The 18,104-nt window shown below is 41.0% G+C and overlaps 1 protein-coding gene across 1 annotated transcript; it reads left to right on the top strand.

Annotated features, from left to right (window-relative positions):
* Positions 1 to 923: 923 nt before the first annotated feature.
* On the top strand, positions 924 to 5,373 carry LOC124000376 (homeobox protein MSX-2-like). The gene is made up of 2 exons (XM_046306693.1): positions 924 to 1,363; positions 4,060 to 5,373. Exons 1-2 carry the CDS (start codon positions 1,006 to 1,008, stop codon positions 4,482 to 4,484), a joined length of 783 nt encoding a protein of 260 aa, XP_046162649.1. The 5' UTR covers positions 924 to 1,005; the 3' UTR covers positions 4,485 to 5,373.
* The last annotated feature ends 12,731 nt before the right edge of the window (positions 5,374 to 18,104 follow it).

Consider the following 18,104-nt stretch of genomic DNA (forward strand, 5'->3'; position numbering starts at 1 on the left):
GCTGTAGGCCTGGAGAAATGAAACCACACGTAATAGACAAAGGACTGACCATCCATGATATCAAAATTATAGTTTTAACCATGTTATGTGGCTATAACCTGTTTTTTCTTTACATTTACATTGTTTACAAACAGTAAAATAAGCTTATCTGATGGGGTACAACATTCTTCAAATATCAATAGTTATATATAATTGATTCAAAAGTTTTTTAAATGGATTTAGCAACTAAGGATTCTAGCTTTAAAGATGCACAGTGTAGAAATCGCTCCACCATTTCCTGGATGCTAACATTCTAATAGTTCCCTTAATTTTAGTTTGTGACAAAACAAGCAAGCATAGTGTCATTGTACCATCTAAACTACTGTGAAATACATTATATTTTCCATAACCAGAAATATTGTATTTTCAGCTGTGTGAAACTTAAGGACAAGAAACATAGAAATATCATACATAGAACATATCGCTTCCGCTTCTTAGACTTGCTTTCAATGAGAATGACAGGTCTACAACTAAAATGTCTGTGTGGATTTGTTGGGGTCGCCCAAAAAGTGACATATTGCAGCTTTAAGAGAGCATGATACAGACTAGGGCTGCAAGAAATCATTTTCCCACCAAATGTGTGTATCCTGAATTGAGGCACCAACAACGTTTTGCAATCAGGAAAAGGCATATCCCAATGGAGATTGTTAATTTGTGTTTATCTCTTCCATAATTATCTGCATGGGGCCTGTGTTTACATCTCTTGGGGTTAGGTTTGAAGTTATCCGTCACAGTAAATGCATGTGATATACTACATATATTTTGAACTCTTGTGTGAGAGACCAATCAATGACCAATCGCCTACATTTTGGCAGCGCTGCGATTGGCCGAAAGTTCCACTGGCGTCACGTGATTCTTTTACTCACCCCCACACTTGACAGCTTGGGTCCTGATATCTGAACGCCACCTGTAGCTACGACTGTCAGTCAGTCTTGCCGAGTGCCATTGGGACATACATAGGGGTAAATGTCTACCCATGTGAGTTTGAGGGATAGCAGTTCATCGGAGGAGGACAGCCGACCCGAGCGGGAGAGCACGATGGATGACCGCAAAACTCAAGTGACGACACACCATCATCCCTTCAGTGTAGAGGCTATAATGTCGGGTAGAAAGACTCACAGTGAGTTTACAAGCAAACCCGACAATGTCTCTGTGGTTACATTTTCAAAGACTCAGAACTCTCCGTACCTGTGCAGAGAGACATACAGCCCTCCCGAGGGAATCCGAAAGCACTTTATTCCACCATCGCCCGTAAAGTCGGAGTCCTCCGAGCCGGATGACTGTGCTCCATGGGTTATGAGCCCAAGATTCTCAGCGCAAACTCGTGAGTAACTTTTGGAGACTCACGTGAAAGAATTTCATTTAAATTAAGATATACAAATCTGCTTCTTTTAAGTAATTGGAACACATTTGGAATATGTATACACGTGTACTTCTTACCTCACTATTTATCATAACTGATTTGTTATTTAGAGATTTAAAAAATATATATATATATATCATATGGTATAATAAAAAATCAAATCGACCCATTTGAATTGGTTGGTATGTGCTGTCTCACAATATTGCATGGCTAAACATTCAATTTATTTGACAGGGTTTCAACTAAAAATATTTTTGCAAGTAATAACTGTTATGTATATGCCTAATTAACTAGGCTATATCTGAATGCTTGTGTAGAAAAAAAGTACGATCATTTAAGTCTTGACGTTCCATTTATTAAACAATATGTGAAAAATAAGTATTAGGAAAAACAGGCCTGGGTCTTTACAACATTAGTTGAGTTAATAAATGAGTTAATAAATGGCTTACTGTGGGTCTATCATGAAATATAATCTTTCAATTTGTACTCTTTATTTGGGATAATAAGATGTATTTCTATGTATCTTTATTGGCATGTCAGGCAGGTCTTCCAACCCTTACATTGATTTGTGCGTTTTATTAATATATCCACATACATTTTTGTTTATGTGGTTTGTAATAATAATAATAATAATATATGCCATTTAGCAGACGCTTTTATCCAAAGCGACTTACAGTCATGTGTGCATACATTCTACGTATGGGTGGTCCCGGGGATCGAACCCACTACCCTGGCGTTACAAGCGCCATGCTCTACCAACTGAGCTACAGAATGACCACAAACTCAAATTGTGTTTGTCACCACAGTGAAATGCTTACTTACAAGCTCTTAACCAACAATGTGGTTCAAGAAATAGATTTAAGAAAATATTTACTAAATAAAATAAAACAAGAATTCTATTAAAAGTAACACAATAAAATAACAATACCGAAGTTATATACGGGGTACCGAGTCAATGTGGGGGGAACAGGTTATTCGAGGTAATTTGTACATGTAGGTAGGGGTAAAGTGACGAATGCATAGATAATAACCAGTGAGTAGCATCAGTGTAAAACAAAGGGGGGTCAATGTAAATTGTCCGTGTGGCCATTTGATTATGGCTTGGGGGTCGAAGCTGTTAAGGAGCAGTCTATGAAGTCTATGACTTGGGCCAGAGAGTCTATGACTTGGCGCAGAGAGAACAGTCTATGACTTGACTGGAGTCTGACATTTTTTGGGCCTTCCTCTGACACCGCCTAGTATATAGGTCCTGGATGGCAGGAAGCTCGGCCCCAGTGATGTACTGGGCCATACGCACTATCCTCTAGCGCCTTACGGTCAGATGCAGAGCAGTTGCCATACCAGGCGGTGATGTAACCGGTCAGGATGCACTTGATGGTGCAGTAGATAGAACTTTTTGAGGATCTGAGGACCCATGCCAAATCTTTTCAGTCTCCTGAGGAGGAAAAGGTGTTGTTGTGCCCTGTTCATGACTGTCTTGGTGTATTTGGACCATGATAGTTTGTTGGTGATGTGGACCCCAAAGAACTCTCGACCCGCTCCAGTACAGCCCTGTCGATGTGAATGGGGGCGTGTTCAGCCCTCCTTTTCCTGTAGTCCACAATCATCTCCTTTGTCTTGCCCACGTTGAGGGAGAGGTTGTTGTCCTGGGACCACACTGCCAGGTCTCTGACCTCCTCCCTATAGGCTGTCTCATCGTTGTCTGCGATCCGGCGTACCACTGTTGTGTCGTCAGCAAACTTAATGATGGTGTTGGAGTCATGCTTGGCCACGCAGTCGTGGGTGAACAGGAAGTACAGGAGGGGACTAAGCACGCACTCCTGAGGGGCCCCTGTGTTGAGCATCAGCGTGGCAGATGTGTTGTTGCCTACCCTTACCACCTGGGCAGGGCCCGTCAGTAAGTCCAGGATCCAGTTGCAGAGGGAGGTGTTTAGTCCCAGGGTCCTTCGCTTAGTGATGAGCTTTGTGGGCACTATGGTGTTGAACGCTGAGCTGTAGTCAATGAACTGCATTCTCACATAGGTGTTCCTTTTGTCAAGTGGGAAAGGGCAGTGTGGAGTGCGATTGAAAGTACTTAAAATCATTCCAACAAATAACACTAATCTCCTCCATTGATATGTGTTCCCATTCCAATGTTTGACCATTTCCATTTTAAAGTCTAAACAGTCTAAACAGTTGACCGCATCAGATATGAAATCTCTGCTCAAAATCAGTCTATTTTATGCAAAGAGGAAGTTCATTTCATGCATGGTCATTCACTTGTACAGTGCTTGGGTAAACTAGTAAGCCTACGTTTCAGAGTTTAAAATCGCTATCAGCCTCCAACCAAATAACTTTGGGCCCACTCAAACAGCTTTCTCTCTAACATTGTTAGTTTACGTATCAGAATGATACTACAGATTTTCTATCCGATTATTAGGGCTACCAGGATATTAAGTACATTTACTTTCTCACTCAAGTATCCATTTGTTACATTAAATCAGTACTGACTCTGATCCTGTCTCTCTCTGTCTCTCTCTGTCTCTCTCTGTCTCTCTCTCTCTCTCTCTCTCTCTCTCTCTCTCTCTCTCTCTCTCTCTCTCTCTCTCTCTCTCTCTCTCTCTCTCTCTCTCTCTCTCTCTCTCTCTCTCTCTCTCTCTCTCTCTCTCTCTCTCCAGGGCAGGTGAGTCCTACCTGTCCGCTGAGAAAGCACAAGAACAATAGAAAGCCTCGTACTCCTTTCACCACCTCCCAGCTCCTGGCTCTGGAGCGTAAGTTTCGTCAGAAGCAGTACCTGTCCATCGCAGAGCGGGCCGAGTTCTCCAGCTCTCTGACCCTGACTGAGACTCAGGTCAAGATTTGGTTCCAGAACCGCCGGGCCAAGGCCAAGAGACTACAGGAAGCCGAGCTGGAGAAGCTCAAAATGGCTGCCAAACCTGTGCTGCACCCGGGCTTTACGTTACCCATGCCCCTGGGTGCCCAACTTCACACAGCTGTCTCCCTGTACGGACAGTCCTACCCCTACCACCGTCCAATGCTGCCCCTCTCACCTATGGGACTGTACGCTACGCCGCTGGGATACAGCATGTATCACCTAACATGAAATTAGAGAGGAATATAACCTTGTTCTGTTGATATTAGTGTTGGACACTTTGACATCACTCTTTATAATGCTATCTTTTTCTCCTTGCTACAAAAACAACACTGAAATGGAGATGTTTTTCTTTCATAAACACACCTGAAAATACAGTGCCTCACTCAACAAAGAGCCTTAAAGACCTCAATGAATTGTTTTGCTGGTTTCTCATTTTTCTTCTGTGGACGGATTAAAATGTGGCTATCCAGGCTAAGTCAACTAGTGGTTCTGTTTTACTTTATGTCATGTATTCCAATGCAAATGTTCCCTTTATTCAATTGTCTCTGTGGTATTGATCAAATGTTGTTGTATTCCTGTCATTACACTTATCGGTATCTAACATAGAAGATTCAGCTCACGTCTGCCTTGTTTCACCTCTCCTTGAAAACAGACAGATGGGTTGGTTTTTAGACCACTTTCATTCCATACTGAAGGGTTGTCTTAGTTTTTTCAGAATCTCAACTCAAAGTCAACTCATTCAAAATTGTTGATATTTTGTGACACATTCCAAATGGTTCTTTTTACATCAGATTTGACTTTAGCAACAAATTATATTCAGCACTTCTGTTTCATAAGACATGTGTAGTCTTAGTTTAATTTTGTGTCTACTTATTTATTATACTTTTACTCGAAAATGTTTATGCAGGAAAATGAATTTATTGTGTGATGTTTCGTATTTATAACATGTAGCTCAAGTGTGGCAGAAGTTTCTGACCAAAATGTTATTTATACATTTTCATACTTTAATCTGAAGGTTCCATTGCAAGGAGCTACAGTATGTAGTTTTATACATGTTTTTAATATCAGCAGTGTATCTCATTTGCATGGACCAAAATTAAAAAGGCTTTTTAAAACATGTTTGCTTTTTGAGATCTCATGTTAAGTAAGAATATGTTGTTTACGTAATCGACATCTTTGAAATTGAACATGACCTACATTTTGTCATGTGGTTGCATGGTGTGGTATGGTTGCATGGTTTCTAATGTTAATGTCAATATTTGACAACCCTCATGTAAGCACTAAAAAGTCAGCTATTCAGATGATTCCAGTTATTAGAACACTTTTGTAAACCTTGTCAGTGAATGTTGATGATATTTGCGAGGTTCTGCTCCCAGTAAGTAATATTATTGAATTCATTTCATATGACATATTGTGTTTAATGTCAGTTGAAATGGAGAACTACAGAGTCCCAAACCATAGCATCTACACTATACCAACTCTCTCCTCTCACCTCCGCCCTTCATGTTCTGAAAGCACTAAAGCACTAACTTCAGCAATAATCTGTGGAACGATAAGTAAAGCTGTACCTGTCTCCTCAAACAATGCAGTGCGTCCTACCTTTGGGTTATTTCAATGACAAAAGTTGTTGGAAGTCTGCAATTTAAACTCGCCAGGTTTTAGATGGCAGTAGTAGGCCTATTACTTCCCCAGCAGCATTCTCGGGACTAATTGACCTTAATGTTATTGGTTTTAGTCAACTGTATCCGGCTTCCACAGCACTTCCAATTGTGGGAAACACCATTGGTTTGGAGAGCCAGATTGGTCATGTTTTATGGTCCTCCTTCCTGCCTTGTTATATATCATTCATCAGGGGACTAATCCCATAAAGGTAGCTGCCTTTGTGGCAATTGTAAGAGCTGCTTACAATTTCCGTGTGACTTTGATGTAATGAGGAAATCATTTATAGGCAGCACTCTATTTATGAGCTTCCCTCTAATCAGAACAAGGCAGCGAGGCAAACCCTCAGCGCAGTCAAGCAATCAGTTTAATGAACAGCAGATTGGCAGAGATGTTCGAGGATCTGTTTGGAAATGTCAGGTTGGTGCTATATTACTTGTGAGTAGTTCTTTAGCTATTGAAACAATGCTCTATATTTATACTAAATAAATCAAATTGTATTTGTCACATGCACCGAATACAACAGGTGTAGCCCTAACAGTGAAGCCCTTAACCAACAACGCAGTTTTAAGAAAAAAAATGTGAAGAACGTATTTACTAAAATAAACTGAGGCAAAAAAATTAAAATAAGAAATACAAGAAATTTTAAATAAGGGTTTAACCATTATTGTGATTTATTGTGATGTCGTGCTCTTTTGACACGTTGACCATCAATGTAATGTTAATCAACTCTCGAGGCAGAGGATGTGTGACATTTCAATGTTTGTGAACTTGTCATTCAACCAAGGAGAGTGTATACTTATACTTCCTCTAGAGCTGGTGTTGGATATGGCACCTTGGGTGGAGTTCATGACCAAGGTTCTCGGTAGGTGGTGCTATATGATTCCAATCTAAAAGGTCAATTGAGAATGGCAACAAACACACCCACACGCACGCACGCACTCACTCACTCACTCTCACAAACAAAACACACTTTGCATTTGCATGTAATGTATTTCATACTGAATATGTGTGTACAAATGGCGGACCGGTTGCATTCTTTAATATTCTGATTCTATTTTTTTTCTTCATAACATCACGATAAGTCAGAAATAAGTATTTTGAAGAACTTCTAGAAGGTAGTATTGGCCGTTGCCTTGTGTTTGTTTTCATAAAAACTTTATGAGCCCATTTCTTTCCTCTTGGTGAAGAACCTCAGGAAGCTGCAAGCCCAGCATTTGTGAAACATAAGGGTGTACTCTGTTTATTAGTCTGAGAGGCACTCTTCCACACAACAGAGCACACATTGTTCCAATGTATTTTTAATGTCATCTCTCTATCTCAGGGTCGGTTCCAGGCATAAGCCCTTTCTTTGAGGCAGGGGGAACTCAGTTGGGGGTCTCAACTTACTATTGAGAATAAAAAAAGTAGAATACACCACCTGCAACTTTTAAATTTGGTTGTGTATCAGCAGTTTTTCTCTTGTTATGTCAGTCACTGACAGTCACTCAATTATCCATGTAAGCTAACAATTGTTAGATTGGTAGTTAGTCCAGCCAGCTACATTATCTAAACTTGTACTAATTATGGCTGAATACCTGCCAGGTATTCAGGGCATGTGCCCGGGGGGCCCAGACCTCCGGGAGGCCCCCATTGGTTTTGTTAGTAATTTTCACTCAGATATCATATTAACATGGCATAAGTCATTACAAAATGTGTAGATTTGCAGGAAATATGCTTTAAAGCTGTAATAATGTCTCTCTGCACCATGGCAAAATGTGCAGAAATGTAGAAAAATTGCTTGAAAACGGCAACGTTTTCTCTACGCCCCATGGCAAAATGTGTAGAATTACAGGAAATTAACTCTCAATGTTTTTTTACTACGAGGTGCTCCCCCCCCCGAAAACAAAATCTTGCTTAGGGCCTCCAAAAGGATAGAGCCCTGCTCCATCTCATTGCATCGTAGAGGAGAGGAGCTGGAGAGAGGAACAGAGGAGCGGAGCTAACCTCTGTTTGAACATCACATTCTGATGACCAAACGATTGGGCCTGGAAACATGGAAAATGAATATAAAGAAACAATCCCTTGTGCTGCCATGCCCATGGATTGTTCCCTTCTGTGAGAGGATTTCATTGGTTCCACCACTAGGGACAGAGAGAGGCAGTCTGCTTAGCAAATAAGGGGCTTTGACCAACCACATACACATTGATTTTCCACCAAGGGATTGTGTTGGCTTCTGGGAGTATTCTACATGGTACATTAGGGTTTCCCAAACTCAGTCCTCAGGACCCCAAGTGCACATTTTGATTCAAATAATCAACTAATCTTCAAGCTTTGATTAATCAGCTGTGTAGTGTTAGGGCAAAAACCAAAATGTGCATCCCTTGGGGTCCCAGAACCGAGTTTGGGAAACGCTGTAGTACACCATGTAAAAGTGTATATTGTCATGATATAATTATCTAGGCAAAAGGAACAAGACCTCCCATTACGCTACCAATTCATTAGTAGTATGTTCTTCGTCCTTGTGGAAGCTGACGTGAGGAATCAAGTCGTCTCTATATTATGTTTGAAATGTGTACTGAAAAATAAGAGAGTATGTCAAAAACATGTACACGCAATGTTTTATTAAGCCTGTGAGACCCACGGTTGCAAAAATGCAATGCTGCCTAAATTGCATCCTAAACGTAAAAATGAATGTCAAACACTACATACTGTAGAGCAAGGGTTCCCAAACTTTTTAGGCCCACGACCCAATTTTAGTTTCTGAAAATTCTCGAGACCCCACCCATGTAATAAACAGTCCATGTTTACTTTTTTTAAATTCGGGGCTATGGCAGTCAATTGAAAAACATTCTAGCAGCATTTCTGATGGTCTTCACAACTCACCCTCTCATACTGTTAATGTGGGGCAGTCAATTGTGAATTAGTCTGACATACAGAAATGTATCTTATCTTACCACTACTAATGAGATGGATGTGTTTGAAGCATTTTGCGTCAGAGCTTCTCAAAGTCAGGGGGCATGATCAACAGTGCACACCTCATCTCTGCTGCCACATCCAACCTGGATCGATGTTTGGTTTTAATGTAGAAGAGAGCACTGAATCTAGTTTCACACAGATACGAGCTGGTGATGGGTAGCCTACCATGAGTTTTATGGTGTTTTCAAGAGAACTGGGAACTCTGAAACATACGAGGTCAAATCATGACGTCAGTGATCTTAAGGTCGAAAGGTCAGACCTCTAGAAAGAGACCCGAATTCCTAAGTTGGAATTCCAAGTTGGATGACCTTTCAAAAGATTTTTCCCAGTCGGAGCTCATTTCTTTTCAAGTTCCTAGTTGTCTTGAACACACTGAATTCGGAAGTAAGAGATTTCCGAGTTCCCAGTTCCGAGTTTTCAAGTTGTTCTGAATGCAGCATTAATGCTCAGAGGAAGATGGCAGGGTATTCCATTTGAGTCAGGAAACAAAACTCCTCCATAGTGACCCGTGAATACGTTGTCTGCAGCATTCGGTCACATAACAGCTCGATCAACTGTTCGATTTCACTTACCGGCATGTCAACTTAGCCAGGATCACAGTCAAATGGATTGGGAAGTGGGTCCGTCCCAAAGTGCTCTTCCAAACATTGGAGGTGAGCAGTCATCACTCGTGTGGGACTTACTAATGCTGTTTTCTGTTCTTTTCTTTTCATTACACAGAAAGTCCTCCATTGGGAATGACAACAGTTCCTCTCTCAATTCGAAAACTCTTTCCAACCCTCCCCCTTAATAACCACCAAGCCTCGATGTGAAATAGAACATTGTCATGCTTAGACCCATATATCCACATAGTTTTGCATCAGGCGTGCGTGCAGTGGATGTGGTGTACAATCGAAGTTACCTTCTGCAGTATATCTCTGATTTCTGTGTTCAGTTCTTTTGCCGCACGTTGCTCTCGGTGTATCATACAATGGATCCATATGGCAGAAGGAGACACGTTCATTACTAGAGTGTAGCGGCCTGCCCGCCGTCCCGTGATAGATGGTCCTCATAACTAACGTCCATTTGGAGAGCATAAGCTGGGGAGTTTTTGAGTCATTCAGTTTGTCACTCTTAGTTGGTTGCAATAGCATAAATTCTTTGTTAACAGCGTTTTCTGACAAAGGTATTGATGTGAATTTCTGTGCCTCTGCCCCCCCCACACATTGTTTTCACCATATCAATTGTGGCCCGTAGTATCAAAATCAATGGCGATTTTAGCATGTACATCTTTGTGGGGAAAACATTCTGAAAATTGTGTGATGCATGCTAGCAAAGACACTACACAACAGAACACAACACAACACCAAACAATACATGAATTGGACTAATACAGTGACAAACTGTTTGTGGGGACAAACTGTCCCAACAGCAGGGTCCAAACACCTTACCACAGCTACACATTGTCATACCCTGATCTGTTTCACCTGTGTTTGTGCTTGTCTCCACCCCCCTCCAAGTGTCACCCCTCTTCCCCATTGTCCCCAGTGTATTTATACCTGTGTTCTCTGTTTGTCTGTTGCCAGTTAGTTTTGTTTCGTGAAACCTACCAGCGTTTTGTCCTCTTGCTCCTGTCTGTTCTTGTCCCTGTTTTCTAGTTTTTTTTCGGGTTGGACGTTTCTGCCTGCCCTGACCCTGAGCCTGCCTGCCGTTCTATACCTTGTCACACCTCTCTGGATTATTGACCCCTACCTTAGAGCTTTTTATGTCTCTATTTTGGTTTGTTCAGGGTGTGATTTGGGTGGGCATTCTATGTTCCTTTTTCTATGTTTTTGTATTTCTTTGTTTTGGCCGGGTATGGTTCTCAATCAGGAACAGCTGTCTATCATTGTCTCTGATTGGGAACCATACTTAGGTAGCTTTTTCCCAAAGGGTTTTTATGGGTAGTTCATTTCTGTTTAGTGTTTGCACCTTACAGGACTGTTTAGATGGTTCTCTTTGTTATTTTTGTTATAGTGTTCAGTTTTAATAAAGAAAGCATGCACACTTACCACGCTGCTCTTTGGTCCGATGATTCCTCATTTTCTGACGACGAATATCATTACACTGCCGTTCTGGACCTTTGCACCCATTCTGGATTACTGACCTCTGCTGACCCTTGGCCTGTTGTCTGCCTGCCCCTGTACTAGAAATATACTTTTCTTACTTCAACACTGTCTGCATCTGGGTCATACCTGAAACCTGATGCACATGGTTATCAGCAGAGCCTTGTCTGGAAGCAAAACAGTTAATTCAGCCTAATTTACTACCTTTTAAAAAACATAGCTGATATGGCTGACTAGCTTAAGCAAATGTGTTTTCTACTGAGAATTGAGATGTACAAACTATGGCATAAGGGGAAGACTAGCGGATAAGAGACAATCCATAATTTCAATTAAGACATTAATGAGCGAGCTAGGACGGACGTAGTCAGTATACCTATTTGTTCAGCACTTTAACAAATGCACGCTACAGAATTCAGAAGCTGGTCCGTTCTTACAGTATTCTCCCTGTACACCAAGTCAGAACCGTAGGATAAATAAAAGGGGCATTTAAGCAGACAATGAAAGCTCTTACAATATTCGATGATGAAACCCCACCTCTTTAAGGAATACATAGGATAGGATAAGTAATCCCTCTCAACCCCCCCCTTTAAGATTTAGATGCACTATTGTAAAGCGACTGTTCCACTGGATGTCATAAGGTGAATGCACCAATTTGTAAGTCGCTCTGGATAAGAGCGTCTGCTAAATGACTTAAATGTAAATGTAAATGATGAAATTTCTCTAAAACTGGGTATGGGCTACAGGTTCCCCACCAAATCAGAACAGTAGGCCAAATTATGAGGGGTAAAGGGGCCAAAGTATTAGGTTGAGGCACATGGGCTTCTAACAGCTTACATACTCTTAGTATTACTTTCTTGGCTACAGTATACATATCTTCCTGGTATATTACATCATTTATGCAACAGCATACAAGACATTTTTGGACTCACCTTGTTGTGCTGTGCTCACTTGAAAAGGAAGGTGGCGCGGCAGTCCTTCTTGTGGGTTCTAGAAAGAGGCCCGAAATCCTGACTTGGAATTCCGAGTTGGGTGACCATTCAAAATGTTTTTTTGTATTTTCCCAGTCGGAACTAGTTTTATCCAAGTTCCCAGTTGTCTTAAACTTACTGAAGTCTGAGATTTCCCAGTTCTGAGTTTCCAGTTGTTTTGAAAGAGGCAGAAGTCATGCTGGATTGACAGCATGGCCAATGTATTCAAACTCTTCTGGCCCATAGCGTTATCCCCTTTTTAATGATATCTAATTGGCAGTTACGGTTTTGTCTCATCGCTGCAACTCCCCTAGGGACTCAGTGAAGGTTGAGAGCCAAGCCGCACTGCTTCTTGACCTGGAAGCCAGCCGCACCAATGTGTTGGAAGAAACACTGTCAAACTGACTAACGAAGTCAGCTTCTTAGGCACCTGGCCCGCCACAAGGAGTCGCTAGAGTATAACGAGAAAAGGACATCCTGGCCGGCCAAACCCTCCCCTAACCTGGATGACTATGGGCCAATTGTGTGCCGCCTCATGGGTCTCCCGGTCACAGCCAGCTGTAACACAGCCTGGAATCGAAAAAGTGCATTGGCACTTTAGCACCCATTGTTAAATTTGCAATTTCCAACTTGTTGTGTAATGTTTATGTCCGATACATTTTATCTATAAGTTCTCTTCATATGACAAGGATTGAAAAGGATTTGCCAGTAGATTGCTGACTTGATGCACGATGATAACTGCTTGTTTAGTGGTCCTTCTTTAGCTCAGTTGGTAGAGCATGGCGCTTGTAATGCCAGGGTAGTGGGTTCGATTCCCGGGACCACCCATACGTAGAATGTATGCACACATGACTGTAAGTCGCTTTGGATAAAAGCGTCTGCTAAATGGCATATATTATTATTATTATTATTGTTTAGCTTTCTAGCTAAGATTTTGAAAGTATGATCTTGATATGATCAGTGCAATCAACGCTACAATAGATATAACGTGATTGGACATCATTTTATCTGTGGCCAATGACCTTGAGCCTTTTTTTTGGATAGGCACTTCTAATGTAAGTCTATGGCAGCACCCAAGGAGCTTGAATTTTCGAGCTCTACCCGTATACATTTTTTGGTGTGTCAGTATGATTTTGTGGCGTCAGTAACCTCTGAAACATTAGAAACCTGTCCGCTCGTCTGAGGCCGCACTTGTCCCCTACACAAGCATATGTTGTTAGCCACCCATGCAAGTGCAAATGTAGGTTATTAATCTGTCAGTTTGCACCAGCATGAAAATAATCCTGCAGCAACAGAGAATGTGAATAATTATGTGGATTATAATAAAAAAAATTGAAGGGGTTGATACATTTTTTGTTAGGGCAAATCAAGTCTGAACCTTCAAAGTGGAAATTTCAAACTTTAGAAGCCTTTTAAAAACTAAAATACACTACATGTTTGCATTTCCTACCGTGCAGGAAAATTCACAGCAACAAAATAGTGATGAAATTAAGATTCTACATCTGTATATGACAAAACATTTTACCAGTATCCTCTAAGATGTAATGATTATGAATAACAAAAGAAATTGAGAGACAAACATTCTGAGCCAGAGCTAGAGGTCGTTTTCTAAGAGTTACCAAAACGCATGATTGGGCTTAAAGGTTTGCCAAACTGAGACATATGGCCACATTCCTATATTGATAGGAAGAGAGATTATTTCCCATCCAAATAATGTAAATATGGACAACCAAATACTTCAGGAGTAACAAATATTAAATATCTTTTTAAAAAATATGCTGGTTTATGAGGTCAGAGTATTGGCATTGAAACCCGAAAGGACAACCAAATATGACAAAAAAATAAGTAAATGTTCTCCATACATAGAAAACACAAAAAAGTTGATCCTTTCAAAAATGTGTTTTTGAAAGTAAAATACAAACATTTTGATAGATCAAGTTAATCAATTTAGCTGTTTTCGACAAAATACGACTTAATTTCAGATGTACAGTATATACAGTACCAGTCCAACGTTTGGACACACCTACTCATTCAAGGGTTTTTCTTTATTTGTTCTATTTTCCTACATAATAATAGTGAAGACATCAAAAACGATAAAATATCATACTGTATGGAATCATGTAGTAACCAAAAAAGTGTTCATCAAATCAAAATATATTTTATATTTGAGATTCTTTAAAGTAGCCACCCTTTGCCTTGATGACAGCTTTGCACACTCTTGGCATTCTCTCAACCAGATTCATGAGGTTGTCACCTGGAATGCATTTCAATTACCAGGTACGTCTTGCTAAGTTAATTAGTGGAATTTCTTTCATTCTTAATGTGATGGAGCCAATCAGTTGCGTTGTGGCTACTTTGAAGAATCGCAAATATAAAACAAAGAAAACCCCTGGAATGAGTAGGTGTCCAAACTTTCAACTGCTTCTGTATATATTATCATAATAATTATTTTGATCCCTTTGGATGTGATTTGTATAGAATTTCACCGTTTTATTACCAAATCCTACCATTGAAGCCCAAGGTGCATTTTTTGCAACGTTTCCATAAATTGATTCTACAAACTTGAAATTCTAAAAAAAATAAAAATTCATAATCAGAGGTCTATTATTGGTGAAGGGTATAATAGATTATTTTCCTTATTTGGATCTATGCTTGGGTCTCACAGAGATGTATGGACAACACTCATTCACAGAGATGAGATGTCGGTGTAACAGTTTAACTTTAGACCGTCCCCTCGCCCATACCCGGGTGCGAACCAGGGACCCTCTGCACACATCAACAACAGTCACCCACGAAGCATCGTTACCCATCGCTCCACAAAAGCCCCGGCCCTTGCAGAGCAAGGGGAACTACTACTTCAAGGTCTCAGAGCAAGTGACGTCACCGATTGAAACACTATTTAGCACGGACACCGCTAACAAGCTAGCCATTTCACATCCGTTACATAGGCTTGTCGTGGCTTACAGGGATGTTCTGTTGATGTGTCCCCAAGCAGCTTTTGAACCTTTGGTTCTCCCACTCATCCTCCCAGCCCCAGGCTCTATACATCAATGCATCTGCTACTGAAATTGTCTGGTTCTCCTGGGCACTCAAAAAACATAGACAAGGTCAGTCAGCTTGTGTCACACACAACCAAGAACCAGTGTGAGTGAAGACAGTCTATCAGTGTCAGTCGAGTCAGCCCAGGAGTGCTGGGGAAAAAACAGGCCAGTCGTGCTCTGAGTGGACAGACTTGTTCTGAACAGAACATATTCTAAACCCAACAGGACTCCTCTTATGTTCTCTTTTGTACAGTACATGGGCACTTACATTTAAAAAAAAGAAAGGTATGTAAGGCCAAGCTCTGCACTTAACTTGTCTGTGTAAACAATGTCAGCACAGGGAGACATCGCTGCACAAAACATTTCATAAAATATTGGTTGTCTAGTATAGCTTTTGTTGAGAAAGGAGACAGTTTATCTGACAGGCTTGGCCAAACTCTGACTGAAGATGACTGTCTATTCAGACATCCATGACGCAGATGTGGTTTGGAGACTTTCAACAACAAACCAAAAAATATGCAGGCACCTCGAGCCTGATAATTCATTCAAACACTCCAGATTGAGTGTGACTTCATCACGATCCACAATGTTGAGTAAAGTTACTGGTATTACTGGCGTTGTGTCTTGATCATGAAAATAAATGAACTGACTTGCCTAGTTAAATAAAGGTAAAATATAATTAAAATCAATAAAAATCATGCAAATCACAGGAAAATGGGCTCATGGTCTGTACAGACAGAGTGCATAGGGCTTAATTGGTGTAATATTGTAACATAATATACAATGAATCATATTTCATGTAGAGATGATTCAAGATGTCATGGCACTAAGCTTGGAGAGGGTTTTGAGAGGGGAACCATCCCAATGGTTGCTAGCTTTATTCAGTCTCGGCAGAATTGAAAACCAATGCAGATCTCCCTCTCTTTCTCTAGAGAAAATGAACAAATCCTTGTAATTATACCATGCTCTGGTAAATCAGGTTCCTATCGACACTCATTCACCACTTAACCCCCCTCAGTGCTCAATTAAACACAAGCATGGGATTATACAATACATCTCACAGAGGCGGAATAAAATGGAACTTATTGTATAGCATTTCCTTACACATTTTACATTGACATTTTAGTCAGTTAGCATATGCTTATACCCAGAGCGATTTACAGTTAGTACATTCTTAAGATAGCTAGGTGAGACAACCACATACCTCAGTTATAGTAAGTACATTTTTCCTCAATAAAGTAGCCATCAGCAAAGGCAGTGCTAGTAGGAAAAAGTGAAGTGCGAGTGTTAGCTCAAGAAAGGCCAGGGTTAGTCTTTGTTGTTTCTTATAGGCGGGGGGGTGAATGGGGGTTTGGTGCTGTGGGATTAATCAAGATACTTTGTGAAGAGGTGAAGAGGTTGGGAAGGCGAGCAGGGAAGCTCGTTCCACCATTTGGGATTCAAGGACAGAGGAGACCTTTGACTGGGCTGAACGGGAGCTGACCCCATTGTACAAGCATTTCACTACACCCACAATAACATCTGCTAAATATGTGTATGTGACCAATAAAATTGGATTTGATTTAGTGATGGGAAGGCCAAGAGACCGGAGGTGGCAGAACAGACTGCTCAGGTTGGGGTGTATGACTTGAGCATAGCCTGAGGGTAGGGAGGGGCAGTTCCCCTTGCCGCTGCGTAGGCAACCTAAATGTCAAACCTGATTTATTTGATGTCGTGACATTCAATTAGTTCTTTCTCCAAATAATTTGTCGGAAAGAGGTCACATTAATTGATTCATTTCTAGGACGCTGTCCATTTGAAATAGATTTCCTAGAATTGTCAACAGAAGAACTACCCAACTAATGCACAGAGATCATGTTTCCCAGCATTCAATATGAGGTGGTAATGGACCTTTGTGACATTGGTGGATGGAGAGGGTGGTGTGAAAGATACAGCAGAGGATGTGGACTGAGGGACTGGCTAATTGGCCACTTATGCTAACACGCCCACAAATACACCACTGACAAGGTGTCATCTACTGTATGGACTGGTGACAACGTCTTCCATGGTGCCACGCTGCTAACGCAGCACACTGTGCAACGCTCAGGGAGATGTATGGTGGCGTAACACTGTTTGACCAGTAGATGGCAGAAGAACAACAAGAGTAAACAACGTGAAGGAGGCTCCAGCCAGCAGACATCAGAGAACCACTGAGTTTGTTAATCAAACATGAATAAAATGGTGCTTTTTCCAAAACAGAAAATGAATGAATAATGAATCATCAATGAGTTGCAAATGAGATAAGATGATCCTTCGGACGAGGGCTTGCAGTCGTATCCATTACAAACGACTGATTACCTTCTTTGGGATCATGTACGTGTGAGGCTGGATTACTGTGCAAGATTTTGAAATGTAAATGACTGTATCTATAAATATGCAAATTAGGCTGTCTTGAAAAATATACCACGGCTTATTTCTACTTCGTAAACTCCCAATGTAACACCTGGGGAGCTAGACACACTCCGCAGCAGAAGGCACTTTCCCTCTGTAGCGTGACATGGATCAAAGTGCCATATGTGCTCTCAGGCAGAGCCCTTTCTCCAATCACGGATGTCACTCAAATGCAGTGTGACATTACGATGCAAGGTCAGGCCTGGCACTGCACACCATGCTGCAGAGAGAGGGCTTCTCACTTGCTGGGGACTGCAAGTACAGCACTATAAGAGACTGATTAGCATTTAATAGACTGGTATTAAACAGGCTCACACACTGACATTACACACTGCTAGAGAATTGAACTGTTTGAATCATTCTTGTTTTCTCGATATGCTTGAAATGCAACGATCACATGTGTTACTGTATGTACTATGTCCACACAAATGTACTCGCCAGTATCAAAGCCATATCGAGAGCTTGAGACTGCAAAAATGTGATTATGAGATAATTGACCCCCTCATTGGTTTAAATGGTGTCAGCAATTTTTATATTGTACTCTTTTGAACATAAAAGCATGATTTGTGGTATTTAGAGTAATATGTAGGTAGAGAACACTGAACCGAACAAGGCTATGTCAATAACTACATTTGGACAAAAATGCAGCTACTGAAGAATCTTGTAGTCCCAAACTCTCGATCTGCTCCGAGAATCTGATTTTTTAGA

The sequence above is a fragment of the Oncorhynchus gorbuscha genome, linkage group LG16 (genome assembly GCF_021184085.1).
Source record: "Oncorhynchus gorbuscha isolate QuinsamMale2020 ecotype Even-year linkage group LG16, OgorEven_v1.0, whole genome shotgun sequence".
Taxonomy (NCBI): Eukaryota; Metazoa; Chordata; class Actinopteri; order Salmoniformes; family Salmonidae; genus Oncorhynchus; species Oncorhynchus gorbuscha.